Source organism: Physeter macrocephalus, chromosome 19 (assembly GCF_002837175.3).
Source record: "Physeter macrocephalus isolate SW-GA chromosome 19, ASM283717v5, whole genome shotgun sequence".
Classification (NCBI taxonomy): Eukaryota; Metazoa; Chordata; class Mammalia; order Artiodactyla; family Physeteridae; genus Physeter; species Physeter macrocephalus.
This window is the reverse complement of record NC_041232.1, coordinates 44514297-44531200: the sequence shown is the minus strand read 5'-3', so window position 1 is coordinate 44531200 and position 16904 is coordinate 44514297. Positions and strand designations below refer to the sequence as shown.

The window sequence follows — 16904 nt, the reverse complement described above, 5'->3', positions numbered from 1 at the left end:
GGCTGATTCTACCTTTTTTTTTTTTTTTAATTTTCTCACTCTTAGCTTTTTTGCCTCTATTTTTCCCCCTGGAAGTACTGGGTATTTAATGTAACTTATAGCTCTCTGTGTGTAAATCACCCTTTTAAGGTCTGTTTCCTGTTCATATAATGATGTATATAGGGCATATGTGCTTTTTTAATGCAGTCACCTATATTATGAAAATTAACTTTTTTTAACCTGATAGTAAATAAAAATTTTAGCTACTTTCATGATAGCCATAGTTATAAACTTCTAGATCCGTTTTACCAACTGCTAGTTTCCTTTTTTGAAACTTCAGTCTTCATCATGTGTTGGGGGATGAGATATCTGCCTCTGTTTTTAAAGGCATTTTCTCCTGCGAGTCCACACCACTGAATTATTTTGTGTATGTGATGAAGAGGTCTGCAGAGCAGCTAAGGTCCATATTTTATAAATGTCTTAAGTCTGAATCTTAGCCTTGATGAATATTAATTCAGGCCTGTATGTTTGACAGTGTGTTGTGGTTTTGAGCTAGTACCATCTTTACCACATATGAAATAGAAGAGTCATTTTCCTGCCGGACTGGTGCCAGAAGGGCTAAGCCTTTGACGAGCAGCTCAGAACTCCCAGTTAAATATAGAAGTACAACATTTTTCCCTCTTTTCCTCTCCGGACTCCTAAAATGAATGAAAGAAAAAAACTTTTAATGAGTTATTAAACTATAAAGACAAAGAGATGGAAGTAGTGGAGCGATTTCAGCCCATCTCTGGGAGTCAAGAGGCAGGTGGAACACTGGCACGCCCTCCCTTAGCCCAGCACAGGGGCTCAGACCCACGTGCTGTCAGGGGGCTGGTGACAAGGATTGAGTCGGTCTGCTGGACAAAGCCCCCCTGCACATCTCAGCCCTTGAAAGACGAACTGAAGCACTGGGCTAAACCAAGGGATTGTTTAAAAGTTTGATTGCAGAACAGTCAGATCCCTAGTTTCTTCAGTTGGCTTGTGCTGCCAGGTGATTACTCTGTTGTATCTTGTAGAAAATGAAAAGTTTCTCCTCGGAGAAAGCAGCGCGGGTCCTGCGGGTGCTGATGCAGCCGAACTCTGGCACCTCAGAGCAGAGGCTTGAGTCGGGTTGCGTGCGGACCCCAAGTGCCCTCTGTCCTTCTCCTTGTCTGGCTGTTTGAAGCCAGTCGTTCGGTGTGAATCCCCCCAACCCCTTCAAGTGAGGCAGGGCGTGAGCGGCCTCTTCACTAGAGAAGTAGCTTAGCCCCAGGGAGATGATGCCTGGTCTAATGTTGGGAAGTCTCCAGAGGAAGAGGCCAGTTCCTCCCTTTATCACCTCCGTGAAGCCCGCTTTCATGCATTCAACAAAGGGGAGACAGCAGGGGACAAGCCAGGTGAGGCCTCTTTTTCTCGTGAGGGAAGGAGGGCAGTAAATAGTGGTGTGGTATGTCAGGTGGTGCCCGGAGCTAAGAGTCGGGGCAGAGAGAGCGGTAGGGGCAGGGAGATGTGCTCTTTCCTTCAGAGCGTTTACGGAAGGCTCTCGGTGGGAGCGGCCCTGGACAGAGGAGCAGCCCATGCTGACGTTTGGGGATGTGTGTTCCAGGCAGGGCAGGAGAGCGCATGCTGTGTTTGTGCAAAGTGGTCAGTGTTGCTGGAGCGACAAGTGAAGAAAGACGTGAGGGAGGAAATCATAGGCTGGAGAGACGCAGGTAATGAAGAACCTGGGGGAGGACTTGGGTTGTCCCGCGTGAGGTGAGAAGGTGCTGGAGGCTTTTGAGTAGAGGAGTGGCGTGATCTAATGGTCTTTGCAGAAGATGACTGTGCGGAGAATAGACTGAGTGGAAGCTTCTGCCGCGGGCCAGGCAGCAGAAGATGCTGACTCGGGCTACGGTGGTGTTGGAGGGAGGAGGTGAGCAGTGGCTGGGTTTGGGCTACATTGGGTTTAGAAGTCAGGTTATTTGCTGTTGAAGTGGACGTACATTGTGAGCAACAGAGAATGGTCAACTAGGACGCAGGGTTTTTGTCTTGAAGGAGGGTGTTGCCGTTTTCTGAGCTATGGCACGCAGAGCGCCGGCGAGGAGGGTCGGGGCTTCTGTTTCAGTTTGGCTTAGGGATTTGCTCGTGCGCATGCGTGTGCGTGTGTGGCGTGTGTGGAGCCAAGAGTGCTGTGCCACAACCTCACATACGTATGTGGAGGTTCCCCTCAGCTTTTTAGTGCCTTGCTCTCAACCGTGAATGGGCGGCGAAGGGTTCCCACAAAAGGAGACAAAACCAATCCAACAAAAGGGATTATAGAAAATATAGACAGTGGAGGGAACAGAGAACATTTTTTAAAAAAATGAACAGTAATAAAAACTCAAAATCACTGTCCACAGAGAGTGAAGGAAAGATAATGCATCTGTGAAATGAAAACACCATAAAGAACAATCAGAATAAGAAAGTTATCATAGGGCTTCCCTGGTGGCGCAGTGGTTGCGCGTCCGCCTGCCGATGCAGGGGAACCGGGTTCGTGCCCCGGTTTGGGAGGATCCCACATGCCGCGGAACAGCTGGGCCCGTGAGCCATGGCCGCTGAGCCTGAGCGTCCGGAGCCTGTGCTCCGCAACGGGAGAGGCCACAACAGTGTGAGGCCCGCGTACCACAAAAAAAAAAAAAGTTATCATAAAAGAAAATGTGATAAGTAAAACAAAACTTTCGGTAGAATGGCTGGAAGATGAACTTAAGAAGATAACTCTTAAACTAGAACCAAAGCAGGAGAAATTGAGAAGTATCAATGCCTCACAGGGGTAACCACCTCCAAGGTGGTCCCCAAGGACCCTTGCCTCCTTGTATGGTCTCCTGCCACAATGAATAAGGGCTGACTTGTGTGGACAGCCGCACTGCAGAGTGACAGTTTGTGATTTTTGAAGCTAGGTCATAAAAGACATTGCCGCTTCTGCTTTGGTCTGTTGGCGATCACTTGCTCTTGGGGAAGCCAGCTGCCGTGTCATGAGGACACTCAAGCAACCCTGTGGAGAAGAACTGACTTGCCAGCGTCATCTTGCTGGCTGTGTGACTAAGAAGTATGCCTCACAGGGGTAACCACCTCCAAGGTGGTCCCCAAGGATCCTTGCCTCCTTGTATGGTCTCCTGCCACAATGAATAAGGGCTGACTTGTGTGGACAGCCACACTGCAGAGTGACAGTTTGTGATTTTTGAAGCTAGGTCATAAAAGACATTGCCGCTTCTGCTTTGGTCTGTTGGCGATCACTTGCTCTTGGGGAAGCCAGCTGCCGTGTCATGAGGACACTCAAGCAACCCTGTGGAGAAGAACTGACTTGCCAGCGTCATCTTGCTGGCTGTGTGACTGAGTCCTCTTGGAAGTGGATCTGCCAGCTGATGCCCGGACATCATGGAGCAGTGATCAGGGATCTTTGCCGTGCTGTCAGAATTTCCTATCACAGGTGCTTTGAGCATAATAAATGACTATGGTTTTATTAGCCACTAGTTTTGCTGTGATTTGTTACACATCAGTAGATAACAAATACACTTACTAATCAGAGTTCTGAAAAAATATAGCAGGAAAAAAACGGGGTTGGGGTGGAGTAAAATGACCAAAGAAATAATATAAGAATATTTCCCAGAAGCAAAGACATGAGTCTTCAGATTAAAGGGGTCCGCATGTACACATGAATAAAATATAGAGCTTTAAAGCATATTATTTTGAAACTTTAGAATGCAAATTAAAAAGGGAAGGTATCAAAAAGATTCTGTAGGAAACATTACCAGTGATTACGTATCAGAATCATATGAACCTTCTCAGCAGTGCTGATACCTAGAAGATTGTGGAACCACATGCCTTTAAAATTCTAGGGGAAAGTAATTCTTGCGTAGAATTTTTTACCCAGTCAGAATGTCAGTCAAGTGTGAGGGTAGATTGATGGCATTTTCAGTCATTCATTGGCTAAAAATATATATATATATATATGTATAATATCTATGTGTGTGTATATTTATAGATATATAGATACATATATATATTTTTTCTCCCGTGGATCCTGAGATAGGAAGCTGCTGAAGGGTGTTCCTCAGCAAATTGAGAGAGCCAAGCAAAGGACACAGATGATGTAGGGAATGAAAGAGGAGGCCCAGGATGATAGTTGCACATGGTCCGACCAGTCAAGACTGGAGCAAGAGGCGAGGGCAGTGGCAGCTGGAGTTGGGCTTGGGGGGTGGGTGGAGGAGGAATCGATAAATGGTTTGATGTGTTTCAATGATTGCATCAGTTATTAAAAAATACAGGGCATGCCTGCTGGGGCTTTTGTACAAAGTAATAGTTATATAGAAAAGTAAGAAAACAGAAGACAGTTACGAATCTCAGTTTGAGAAAGAAAACAGAATCATAATTTACTCAACAATCATATATATAAAGTCATAATAATGCAAATACCGTTGACTTAACAAAAAATTAGGACATAACTCTGTTGGGAGAATGGACGGAGGGGCAGTGAATGGGGGGGTATAAATCCTCAATGACCATGGTAAGAAATCAGCAGTGTCTAAAAAGTTAATGAGGCAAGGGGATATCAAAACTCTCATTACCTTGAAATGAGGAGATAAGTACCAGAATAAACTACTAGAGGTGTGTAAATGTATTGCTTTTGGAAGATGAAGGTGGGTTAGACATAAAACTTCTTATTTTTATTTTAAGCCAGTAAGTATTACGTCCACATTTAATGAAAACAGTTTTTTAAATCTTAAAGGAAAGTCATTTGTTCAAACTGATGATGTACCAGTAATAATATTATAATTTAACTGCCTTTCCTTTTTATTCTCTCCATTTCATTGGTGAGGAAAAGCTGTAAAAAGTAAAGTGATTTCTATTATCTCAAGTTAGTGCAGGACCCAGGACTAAAAATTAGTTATTTTTCACTTTTGAGGGAGCGCTCTGGTGATGACTGCATTGTGCATCTCATTCACTTCTGTCGTAATCCTTTTTTGTTTTATGTTTTGGAAATGATTTTGAGAAATATTGCCAAGACATAGGTAAATTGCTCTTTAATTTTCTTTAGCTGTAGCATGAAACCTTTTATTGCCAATGCACCTTAATATAATTTTCCTCATAAGTAAAGGGAAGTGGTCATTATATAGGAAGTTGGGTTCTGTGTAATAAGTTCCCACTTTTTTTGTCCCTTCAAATGCTCTTGATCTTTATCATAAACAAGAATAATAAAAATAGAAACTGTTGTCTGGACACTTTATTTTCCCTAGTAATAAAGGAAAATGGTTATAATAAAGGAAATTGGGGTTTGTGTAACAAGCTCCAATTGTTTTTGTCTCTGAAAATGCCTTTGTCTCTATTATAAGCATTAGTAATACAAAGTTAGCCCTCCCTGGCCTTGTTATGTAAGAGAAGGGTTACTGCTTCTTGAGTCACTTTGTTTCCTGCTTCTTTTAGTCGGGACACCATATGGAAAGCTTTGCTAAAAAATACAACCTATATTATTTTCAATGGCTTTATTTTTTTTCCTGGTCATAAATAATCTATATCCTGATACATTTGAAGTAAAACAGAAACATGAATTATTATATAAATTTGATGATCTACCAGTGGCCCTGATAATAACAGTGTTTTCTTGTGTGTTACCAAAGTATAAAATTATGTAATAATTTAAATAGTATATTTGAAAATCCTGAAACATGTTTATTATTTTATCAATTTGGTTTGTATGTATTTATTATTAGTATTTGACCATGATTCAACAAGTTATAAAGGTATAGAAAAAAGTCCTGGCAAAGCCTGAGTACATTTCTGTTTTTCTCTTTGTGAAGACTGGCACGCAGCCTTTTAACCGTGCAATGCTCTTCAATGTGGGCTTCAAAGAGGCCATGAAAGACAGTGTCTGGGACTGTGTAATCTTCCACGATGTGGATCATCTACCTGAAAATGACCGAAATTATTACGGATGTGGAGAAATGCCACGTCACTTTGCAGCCAAGCTGGATAAATACATGTATATGTAAGTAATGTACACTCTTCTTTTGCAGCACACCTGCAAAATCATATCATTGAAATGGTAGCAGCGTTATGCGCCTGGATCTGAGAGGGCTCAAGAGCCTAGAGAGTATCTTTAACTCCAGCCCATCCTCGCAGGGAGCCAGGATGTAGGGTCGCTTGTGGTCCATCCAGTCGCTTCCTCACACACAGGTTTCAGCGTGGGGTGGTGGGAAATAGAGCCTGGTTTCTACGGTCAAGGAAATGTGGACCTAACTTCTGATTTTCGCGCTTAGCAGTTAGAGGGCTTGGATTTGCATCTTAGGACTTGAATCTCTGAACATTGGTTTCCTTGGTCAGGAAGCACTAGAGCCCATCCACGGGTTCTGCCAGATTCCAGGCGCTGGGCTGCCCCAGGTAGGAACACAGCACAGGTTGGCTCCCCTCTCTTCCCCTCCCCCAGGGTTGTTCCCGTGCAGTGAAGGCCCGCTCTTGTGCAGTATATTTTCTTTTTCCTAAGCTATGGATTCTTGACCTGCCTTTAATAATAAGAAACATTTTTTTCATTCTCTGACTGGAGATGCCTTGAAATGATACTGTCATCGGAGCTGTGACAGTGACTTAAATTGACATTAAAGGTCTAATTTGGGAAAGAGATCACAGTTTTCATTGACTCATGGAAGTGGAGAGGAGAGAAAATAGCCTGGAGCAGGGGAGGTGTTGCCTTCATCACTGTTTTGCCTGCTGCCTGACCTGAGTTAGAGAAGCAAAAAGTCTCAGTGATGAGACCCGGTGAATTAGTGCTGAAACAGGAAGAGTGCCTTTTTTTTGTTTTTTTAATTTTTTTAGACTGGTTGTTGTCATCATTAGAAAACCTTTTCCTTATTACCATGGTACCTGAAATCCAAGTTTGGTGTTACCTTGGGAAGGTCATCCAGGTTTAGGATCTGATTCTTAGCACTTCTAGAAACTCAATTTTAGTCAGCCCACTAGAGTCAAATTAAATTTAGCATAATTGATTTTTACTAAAAGATGATCATAAATGTCATATAAACTAGGAATTCTAAATTAATTTTTTATTTGAAAATATTAATTTCTAATCAGTAAAATATTCGTATCTACCTAGACTAATCCCAGGGTGCATAGGGTATCTTGGAAGTTGGACTAGAAATGAGAGAGGATGGCAGCAGAGCAGGGAACAGGCCAGACAGTGCATGGGCTGAAGTGTGATGAAGTGTCCCTGCCCACGCCGTGGGTGGGGTGGTGCCCACGCCGTGGGTGGGGTGGTGCCCACGCCATGAAGGCTGCTGACCAGAACGCTCAGGTCCCCAGAGCAGTGTCTCTCTCCCTTTGGACAGTGTCAGTAAACACTACTAGATTTGTGTTTGTCAGGCTTCCGTTTTCTGTTCTTTATCTATTACACCTTCATTTTATCTAATCTTTTTCTATTCTGGGTGTCGTGCAGTTGATTGTTTCTGCTTTTAAGCAGAACACTAAATGGATTAACGTGCTTGGCAATTTATACATGTCAGTGAACACACACACACTTATCTATCCATTTTTACCTGTCTACTGATTTCAGGTTTCTCCCAAACCACTAGCCTGGGCAAGCATAATGCAACTGGTGTGGGAAACACAATGGTGCCATGAGCGCTTATTGGCCCTATTGGACCCCAGCTGGTATCATAACTAGAATCTAACTTCCCCAGTGCAAGCCTCGTGAGGTACCCTGGGACACCGTGGTAGACTTTGGGGTCAGTATTGCTGTTACTGTCTTGGGGTGCCTTTGGCCCAGTGTGGGACCAGGATTGCTTTGTCCTGCAGCCTAGAGTTCTCTGTGGGAGCTGCCTCTCTCATCTTCTGTGGCCACACAAGGTCCCAGCTGGCACACAGCACTTCCTCCCTGCAGAGAGTGAATCCAGAGTCCTTCCAACAAAAAAGTGAAATCTGCCCCCCCTCTTCCTCTGAGGCAGCTTTGCTTTAGTCCTGGCCAGACTTCCCTCAGCGTGATTTTCAGAGGCTGCGTGTGGTCATGTTTTCTCTGCTGTTCCTCCACATTGGCCTTGTCTATTCAGGGGCTCTGGCACCTGGCTCCCCAGTAGCACATTTGGGGCCACAGGAATTTATTCAGGACTGCAAGTCTAGGGATACTGCCTCAGCATCAGAAAACCTGTCTGTTTCTAAACCAACAACTTTGACAAATTCCATGGAGGATGAGTTAGAGAAAGGTAAGGAAAATAAAATCCAGATTTAAAAATATAGTCATTTCTCAGAGAAAGGCAAGTACTGTATGATCTCACTTATATGCAGAATCGAAAAAAAAAAAAAAACCCCGAACTTGTAGATAAAGAGAACAGATTTTGGTTGCCAGAGGCAGGGGTTGGGAGTGGGTGAAGGGGATCAACAGGTACAAAATTCTAGTTATAAGACAAGTCCTGGGGATGTAATGTATAACAAGGTGACTCTAGTTAACAAATGCTGTACTGTATACTTGAGAGTTGCTAAGAGAGTTGCTCTTGAAAGCTCTCATCGCGAGAAAAAAGTAGCTGTGCGTGGTGACGGATGTTAACCAGACATATTGTGGTAATCGTTTTGCAGTATATACATATATCAAATCATTATGTTGTACAGCTGAAACTAATACAGGGTCAATTACATCTCAAAAAATTGTCACTCTTCTAAATATTAGTGCATTAAAAATAAATATATTTGTAAATATCCATGAATATTTTGGGAGTGTAGTCCAAACAGAGAAGATCATTACAGCAATAGGCAGCTAGTTTTTTCAAAATTAAATGCTAGACTTGTTTTTACTAATTTATATTTATCCTAGTCTATATGATGATGTATTTAATAAATTAAGGTCAATTAATTTAGGAAATTAGCTTAGTAACATCTAACATTGCCTTAGCAGCTATTGATCAAGTCTACTTTTTGTGTGAAAGTAGACCATTTTTGAACACTAGGTTTTGAGTCTTGTAATGTAACAATACTAAATGTTAAATTTCAGTTACCACAAGTGTTTTGCATAACACAGTTAGATGTACTTGTTTCACTAGAATGTAAAGATGTTTTGTTTCTTGATGTACTTTACATTTCCCAGAATATGATTTAATCAACATAATTGTTTATATGGAAGTAGGGGTATATTTTGCAAAACATGTAAAAGACTGAAAACTCGATTTCACATGGCAAACAGTTTTGATTTCATTTTTAGAATGCTATATTCTGCTTTCTTTTTTAGTCTTCCTTATAAAGAGTTTTTTGGTGGTGTAAGTGGACTGACAGTGGAACAGTTCAGAAAGATCAATGGTTTTCCAAATGCCTTCTGGGGATGGGGAGGAGAAGACGATGACCTTTGGAATAGGTATGTTGAGGTACAAATTGCTTAATAATGGAATTTCTATAAATTTCCTTTCTATTAAGTAAACTATACTTTTCTATTCCAGGAAAGGATTCTTTGGGGTGGAAAATTTTTGAGGTTCCTAAATCCTATGTTGTGTTTCTCCCTTTTTTATTGAGAGTAGTACCCTTTTGAAATTACTGACAGCGCATACATTAGAGCATTCTTTTGTGTTTTAAGTTGAACTCACATATTTTTATGTTAGATTTTATTTCTTAATGTATTTTCATTTCTGTATGTTGTATTGTAGGGTTCACTATGCTGGATATAATGTAACAAGACCAGAGGGGGACCTGGGAAAATACAAGTCTATTCCTCATCACCATCGAGGTGAAGTCCAGTTCTTAGGACGGTAAGTTTAATATCATCTTTAGATATCAAGGTTTCAAAATTATTTAATTATGAAAGATTTTTTTAAAAATGCATTGCACTCCCCACAAAAAACTTCTGAAGGGAATTTTCTGTCGATATCATTTTTGTTTATAAAAGTAAAGCATTTTGTGCTTGTTTTGAAGAGATATGCATATACATATACCTACATACACACACACACACGTATGTATTCATGTTATATTAAAGAGCCCAGTTAATTATTTATGTAAAAAATGTTTCCTTAACATAAAGCATAATGCATTTTATTTCTTAAGGATATCTAATGTGTAGGAGTGCAAAATAACTTTTTTCAGGTAGCATTTTAAGACTAGTAAAAATGTTAATTTAGAATAATGGTCTAGAAAGATTTTTAATTATGCGTAAGAACCAAAAATTGTAAAGAGCTTTAAGTGCTTTAATGATAAGAATGACCTTGAGCATATTCCTCATCAATTTTTCTTTTCAAACATGTTTCTGTTACTTTTAATTTTTTTCTCTAATGCTATAGGTATAAATTACTAAGATACTCAAGAGAGCGCCAGTACATCGATGGGTTGAACAATTTAGTATGTACGCCAAAAATACTGGTTGATAGGTTGTATACAAATATATCTGTAAACCTCATGCCAGAGTTAGCTCCAATTGAAGACTATTAAAAGAAGTAGCTCTCATGGCAAGATATAGACCATGATGCTGGATCGGGAACTTGGAGTGCACTCTTAATGGAGGTCAGTGAATGGATGTGTCACAGTGCCCTGGGTGGTGAGAAGAGCCTGTATTCTCAGTGTTTACTTGTGGGATTGTATACAGTCAGCCTTCTTCCACCCACCCATCCTCTATCCTGAGACACACCCCATGGCGAGCACTGCAGAGACCAGATGCTGTTGCTTAAGCCTGGCGGTCAAGAGAGCTCCCTACAAAGAGAAAATTTTTATACTAAAATCTTATAATTTAATTCAAGAGAATGCTTTATTTCCATTTAAACATATTTTGTACATATGTGATATAAATTAATGTGTTCAAATGGTTGAGAAACAAGATGTGTTGCAGTTTTGCATGTAATGGGTTATGCCTTTATGGGACTTTTTATAAACATTTTTTTTATCTGCATGGAATAAAACAGTATAAATTTATGTCACTAAACAGAGGTTAACCTTGTGTGAAATGAAGGAACTGTCAATAATTGACAGCCAACTAATACAGTACACTGTTATACTAGTTTTGAGCTTTATACCTTCAGCTTTTTGTGTGGAAGAAGTCACAGCTTCCTTAGGGTTTTAAACGGTAAGAAGAAAGGACTTAGCTTTTCTTCCTATGGAGGATTACTTCTTTTTTTTCCCTTGCTTGCAATCTCATCGGATTTTGCTAAATCACAACCATATTGTTTGTGTATATTGCATGAGTATTACCAAGAAAATCTTAAAAGTTATGATGTGACATGATATAAAGGACCTCTTTATGTTAAACGTCTCTCATGTACCTCTGGTGTAAGTGTCAGGGATTTTGTGCCTCAAAAAATGTTCCCAAGGTTGCGTGTGGTTGTACACTGTATTTTTTTTAATTCATAGTGAGCAGCGCTTTTATTATTTCCAGTTCAGAAGAGCCAAAAAAAATCTTCATTTAAAAAAAGCAAAACAATTTTTAAAAGATTGAGTTATGGAAAACCCAGTAGTACTTAAAATATACAAGTGAATTATACTATTAGGTAAGAAATTAAATGTTCTATTTTTATGAAGATAAATGCTTAGTAGATAAAAACAAATTTTAAGTTTGATTATTAGACTCAGGATTTGAAGTTTGGAAGGGATCCTTTTTAATGTCGGCCAGTTTCATTCAAACTACATGTATTTTTTTCACTTTTAAGATATCACATCTCCGATGTTAATTTCCTTACAAAAGCATAAATTAATAGAATTATATTAAAATACATTATCAGTTATTTAAATGCATTGGTGTTATTAAGACACTTCTCTAAAAACAGGTTTCTCTACCTGACATCAAGCATATTACTTAATCTTAAATTTGGATGGCATTTTCATAGCAAAACCAAACAGTATCCTTACTTTGAAAATTATCAATTATGGTTAACCAAAGATTCTTTAAAATATCTTAAGATATTTTCACAAATTTAAAACAAAAAATTACATATCCATAAAGTGAATCTTCAACAACATGAGGAACAATAGAAATGGATTATTCATCTAACACAGAAATGTGGTTATTTATCTCTCAGGTTGTAAATTTAATTTTGAAGGTGTCGTTTTCTATGGCAAATATTGGTAACACAAATGACCACAAACCAAATCATAAAATAACTGAAATTCTTACACTTTGAGAAAACTGATAGCTCTCTGTTATGATACCAAACAGAATTTTTCTACATTTGTTTCTTAGAAATATTTCCAAAATATTTTTCATTTTTTTGCTGGTACTCAGAATAATGAAAAATCAAACCTTCTTAAAAGCAAGGTATTTGTTCTTAAATTGTGTATCTATTCACTTTCTGTCTCTCATAGCCCATGTAGTTTTTTAATTTGATGAAATGAAAGAAAGTAGGTTGGGAAAGTTAACATTTGTTGATCACTAACAAGATAGTAGGGGCATAGGAGCATAATTAACCCAATAATACTTAAATATTTTAGTCATGGGGGAAATTAAGGCTGTTTCTGAGTCTTACTAGGAAAACATATTTTTCTCTTTAATATGGAGCTGCCCACATTGTGGAATCTTCTCATTTTGATACACATTTTTATAGTTTCAAGAGAACTCCATTCTACTAGTATTTGTCTTATTTTCTTGGATTAAGTCTAGTAGTAATTTTTGTTTTAGGAGTGGGCCATGAATATTCTGCTTTTTTCAGTTTTGAATACAGTGTGTCATCCTGTGAAAGCCATCTCAGTAGTTTGCTTTTTGTCTTTTGTTTGTTTTTATTTTTAAGTGCAGACCTCAAATTGATTGTTGCCTATAAATAGTAACTTTTATATGTTTGCATATAAGTGACATAGCTTTGCCCAGTTATCGTCATTGTATAAAAATAACTGTATTCCATAAAAATTAACAAATACATTGCAAATGCAAACTATCTTTATAGTTTGGTTGATTTATTAGTGAACATGTATTGATTACGTACTCTATCAGGTGCAATGCTAGGTATGTCTACAGAAAAAATATTTCTAAACAAATCAAATCAAGCAAGTTGAAACCTTTCTAAAATTATGAAAACATCCTCTGATAAGATAACTTATGTGTTGTATTTCTTAGTCTCAAAGTCAAGAAACGTATATATGTGGACATAGTTATGAGCTCCTTATGGCCCTACTGGGAAACTTATATAGTGCCTTTCAACTAGAGAAAGTAGTAATGATTAATGGGTCTGTTTGTAGAAAAGAAAAGGAAAAAGTGTACACATTTGCTGTAACATTATGTCTCATTCACAGTGGAGATGGTCATTTAAGTCTTTGCCAAAACTGGGGTTTAATGAATTTTTTTTAAGTCTAATTATAAATTTCTGTTTGTATTTTGTGAAAAGGTGTTCAGTAAGAAAACCTTATTTGCAATATTATGTAAATACAAAAGTATGTATTAAAGCTTGCTTATTCTCCTTTCCCAGCCAAGATGTTGATACCCATTTTAAAACAAAATGGGAAAATATCCAATACAATATTCTCCTTCTTTTGGAGGCTCTGTACACATGAAAGCAGACTTTGTGTCATTTTATTTGGCCTTTGCTTATCTCTGTTGTATTTCGTTGTGTACTTTTCAGACAAATACTGGTACTCTAGATTTATTATCTTTTATTTGCAAATATGCCAATGAGAGAACTAAAATGGTCATAGTGTTTATCAGAAAAAGGGAGTGTACTTAAGATTATTTTATTTATTAAGATCTGAAAGGCTTCTATATAAATGCACTGAAATAAATGCTAGTAATTTCTTGTACTCTCATTTTTTTTTTTTTTTTTTTTTTGCTTCTCATGGAAATGTTTGTACTTTTTTATCATTGTCTTTTATGAAATATAATGTTCTAAAGACCTGGTGTGATGATGTAATTATTTTCTCTCGGGAACTTTTTTTGGGTTATCTGGGGTTTTGTTGTGTTTGTGTTCCTGAATTCCAGGTGAATTGCTGGTGAATACCTTGGTTGCACTAGGATTACACCATGAGTATAAGGTGATCACATATGCCTTTGCAACAGTGTCTGTTAAATACATTTAGAGATCACCTCATAGCTTGGACCTCAGAAGAGACACTGTGACATTTAAATATTTTTCATCAATGCAGTTAGTAATCTACTGTATCAAAATGAATATTTAAGAAGTCATTTTTAGCATAACTTTCTTCTCCCTGCACAACTTCAGTAAACTAAGCTGGTGTGTTGTGGGCAATGCCCTTCTTGTTTTTCAGGTATTAGGAGACTGAAGATCTTTAAGGCAAACAGTCAAATCTCAAAAATACCTCAAGACTTAGATTTGCATTTGGGACTAGATGGTGAGATCATAATTTTTATCAGCTTTAATTATTTGTGTAATGAATTCTCAGTATTATTAATTTGTATGCATAGTATGAGCTACCAGAATATTGTCCACTATATATCACAAATAAAGCCAATCATTAAGTCATAATCATGTAGTCATTCAAATCATGCAAAGCCGTAAAATGGAGTTCGCTTAGTCTGCCCCAGGTTCCTACCTATGGTATTAATGTATCTTCTGATGAATCATGCCAGGTTAATTTAATGGTTTTATAATTTTTTGGTTGTCTTTATTTTTTTCTTCCAGTTTTATTGAGATATAATTGACATACAGCACTGTCTGAGTTTAAGGTGTACAGCATAATGATATGATTAAACACCCATCATTTCATAAAGATGCAAAAGAAAAAAAAAGTTTTTCCTTGTATGGATTTAAGGCTGTGGAGATATCCTGGACCAAAATTGTTTTATTTAGAAAAGGCGTTTCTTAAGGAGTACTCTATTGCTATTGATTTAAGTGACTTCAGAAAAGATAGTGCTATATCACTCAAAATTATACTACAATTAACAGAAAAATATATGGGTTGAAAAATAAAACTTGAATTTTTCTCAGCACATTCCTACAACGTATTTTGGTGGGCCTGAATGCCATTGCTAATTTAATCTCCCCAACTCCATTAGTTGAAGTCTGTGCTCTGGAGGATCTCCAAGAAGCATCAGACATTACCTACCCTCAAGGAGTTTACTGTCCTCTGTGTGTAAAACTGAGAGTGGAAACACCTGAAAACCCACAGCCTATCAAATGAGGTGCTCCTTTGTGCCCTCTGCAAACTCAGTTTTATATTTCACTCATGCAATATTGAAGAGCCAACAGAGCATCTTGAAGGAGCAGCTTTTCTCCACGTGCAGATATTTCTCAGCTGGAAACACTACACTTCAGAAGGATAGTTGAGGTCAGTGCTTTTCTGCAACAGACCGTGAGTATTTGCGGTTATTTCTTAGTAGAACTGTGTGGAAGGTGGTAGTTTTAAGCAAAGACTCTGGAGTCAAACTGACCTGAGTTTGAATTCACAGATTCCCTGTTATTGGCTGTGAAATTATAGCAAAATTTTAAACCTCTTTGGTCCTCAATTTCTTGGTCTCTCAGTGGAGGACGATAGGAACTACCTGAGGATTGTTCAAATGATTAAAGCAACTAATTCTACTAGAGCACTTATTAGCACAGTGCTGGGCTCTGAGCAGAAGCTTGGCTTATATTAAGTCAGTTTTCAGCTTTAGAGTGACAAGTTTTTCTTTCATGCAAATTGTCTTGGGTCATATTTTAAGAATGATACCACAGAATAAATGTCACAAGGCACAGATACTGTGATGAAAGAGTTTGAGAGCAGATCCTGAAAACACCTGCTTGATTTATCAAGGAGAAGGTGTTAAAATTTACCTCTGGGACATCATTTCCATCTGAGGTAGTTATTAAAGCATATTTAGTTAATTTCCAAGGATTCAACTTCCTTTACACAGTCCTTCCTCCCCTTCTTCCATTCCTTCACCTGCTCTTCCTTCTCCTTTCTTCTTCTACCACCACCATTGTTAGAATCAGGAAACATCATGGTGGCTGTTAGTTTCCCTGGAGTCTTAATGAAATCCCATGAGTGCTTTTGTTCAGGCAGAACAGGGTCACTATGGGTAACCAGATTTGCCCCACATTATTCCATTATCCCCTGACCTTGTATAAATGTTATTTTGTATAGGATAATTATGCAGTCTTTCAGCCTGTCTAGCAGCTTCTGGCAGGCTGGTCTCTAGTCTCTCCAACCCCAGTATCTTAGGGCGTTTATTAAGCACCTGCTGTGTCTCAGGCACTGGGCTCTTCTGGTGGCACGAGAGTGACTTAAGACCCGGTTCCTTCCCCCAAGGAGGCTACAGCCAAGTAAGGGAGATGCTCGCCAAGGGCTTCTCATGGGAGCCAACCTCTTTTCCTCTGTCTATCTTATAACCTACCTGGAAACCCAATAGAAAAAGGGGCAAAAGTCTCAGGCCAGATAAAAGAGGGGAGTTCCCAGAGTTCCACCCACAGGCTCAGAGTTCCACCCACAGGAGATGGGGGTGGGGAGTGGGTGGGGCGATAGGGTTTGGCCACCACTGCTTCTCAGTGGGGGTGGGAAAGGCCCTGGCTATTCTTAGGGTGCCCTTCTGGAGAATAGACAGTATGGTTGAACGGTGCCTGCTGGTCTGTGCCCTTCTAGGTTCTCAGGATGTGGAGAGCAGGCATTTCTTGAGGGGCTTTTTCTCTTTGGGTCGGTTATGGGCATTTCTGGTTGCTGACCTCTCTAGCACCCAGGCTGGGATATCAAAGAGGCAAGAAAAGAACTCCTGGGACTCATGGCTGGGTTGTTCCTCGAGTCTCTGTGTCCCTGGGCAGTTGGTCTTCCTTACCCCACCTTTCGGAATCTTCTGGTAGGCTTCGTTTGTTGTTGTTTGGTAATTAGTGGGAGAAGTGAATGGAATGCGTTTACCTGGTCACGTGCAACTCACATAAAAATGTCACATAAAAAGAAAGATAAGGAACTGTTCTGTACTTGACTGTGTGGATGTCAATTTAGTGGTTGTGACATTGCACTATAACTTTGTACCATGTGACCACAGGGAGGAGGGCTGGGTAGAGGGTCCAGGGATCTCACTCTATTAT

The 16904-nt window shown here is 39.2% G+C and overlaps 1 protein-coding gene across 5 annotated transcripts in view; it reads left to right on the top strand.

The window, feature by feature from the left end:
* B4GALT6 (beta-1,4-galactosyltransferase 6) overlaps window positions 1-13645 on the top strand; it is a 68055-nt gene extending 54410 nt beyond the window's left edge. For all 5 annotated transcript variants that reach the window (XM_007130543.4, XM_007130542.4, XM_055080496.1 and 2 more), the window contains 4 exons: window positions 5811-5998; window positions 9218-9340; window positions 9627-9728; window positions 10257-13645. In XM_007130543.4, the coding sequence (XP_007130605.2) occupies window positions 5811-5998; window positions 9218-9340; window positions 9627-9728; window positions 10257-10404 (561 nt within the window). In that variant the 3' untranslated portion in view covers window positions 10405-13645. The remainder of the gene's footprint in view (window positions 1-5810; window positions 5999-9217; window positions 9341-9626; window positions 9729-10256) is intronic.
* The last annotated feature ends 3259 nt before the right edge of the window (window positions 13646-16904 follow it).